This window comes from Gavialis gangeticus, unplaced genomic scaffold (assembly GCF_001723915.1).
Source record: "Gavialis gangeticus isolate Ggan-Ray unplaced genomic scaffold, GavGan_comp1, whole genome shotgun sequence".
Classification (NCBI taxonomy): Eukaryota; Metazoa; Chordata; order Crocodylia; family Gavialidae; genus Gavialis; species Gavialis gangeticus.
Window position 1 is genome coordinate 1,320,692 of NW_017729000.1, and position 933 is coordinate 1,321,624.

The 933-nt window shown below is 52.6% G+C and overlaps 1 protein-coding gene across 1 annotated transcript in view; it reads left to right on the forward strand.

Annotated features, from left to right (window-relative positions):
• Positions 1-933, forward strand: part of EBF1 (early B-cell factor 1) — a 384,168-nt gene that overhangs the window by 2,393 nt on the left and 380,842 nt on the right. The window contains exon 3 of the mRNA XM_019505954.1: positions 33-98. Coding sequence (XP_019361499.1) covers positions 33-98 — 66 coding nt within the window. The remainder of the gene's footprint in view (positions 1-32; positions 99-933) is intronic.

Consider the following 933-nt stretch of genomic DNA (forward strand, 5'->3'; position numbering starts at 1 on the left):
CCGGGGGCAGCGACTGACCCCGCTCTTCGCTCTGCCCCGCAGGGATCCGCACCGAGCAGGACTTCTACGTGCGCCTGATCGACTCCATGACCAAACAAGTGAGTCCTTGCGCGGCCCGCCGGGCGGGGCGCGGGGCGCTGGAGGCGCAGGGAGCACAGCCGGCTAGGCAAAACTTAAAACAATAAATAAAAAGGGGAAACAACAGCGGCAAAAAACCCCACCGCGAAGTTTTTAAGGAGGTCCCGTTGATTTAACTAATCACAATAATGATGCTGAGAAAGATGTGCCTGGCTGCACGGTCCCTCCGGGCTGGCGGATCGCAGGATTTCTTTCTTTTGCTTCACTGATGAGAGTGAAAAGCGCCAGGAAAAGCAAGCGCCCGCACCAGCCCCGCAAATGCGCACCCCTTGTTTACTGGCAGTGGTGGTGTTGGGACCAATTTTCCTTTTTTTTGCCTTGGGGAAATAGCCACGGAAACCGGCGAGCGGGAGGGAGCCGCTCCGTGCCTCCGTTTTGCATTCGGTTTTAGCTGCGGCACAGCAAGCTTCGGGGAAGGATTGCCACTCGTTTTTTAAGGATGGGATCTGGTCCCCCCTGCAGAAAAGGGAGGAATAAAGCAGGGAGATGCTCCACCAAAAGCACGGTTGTTTGGGCAGGGCTGCATTTCTTTAGTCTCATCATTTTCCGGGATAAAAAGTACTGCCTTCTTTTCCTGCAAAGTAGCTGGCATTTGGAAGAGGCTGGCGTTTAGCTCTGCTCCTGTCGCAGCCTCGATCGGTTATAAATCCCGTTGGACCCCGCTGAAACTTTCCCCCCCTCTTTTGTGTTTGGATTTTTTCCGTGAGCCGCTGCTTGGGGTCATTCTCAAATTCTCTCTCCCCCTTCTTTTTTTTTTTTTTTAAAGAAATATCTTTTTTTTTGAATTTTTGGTGT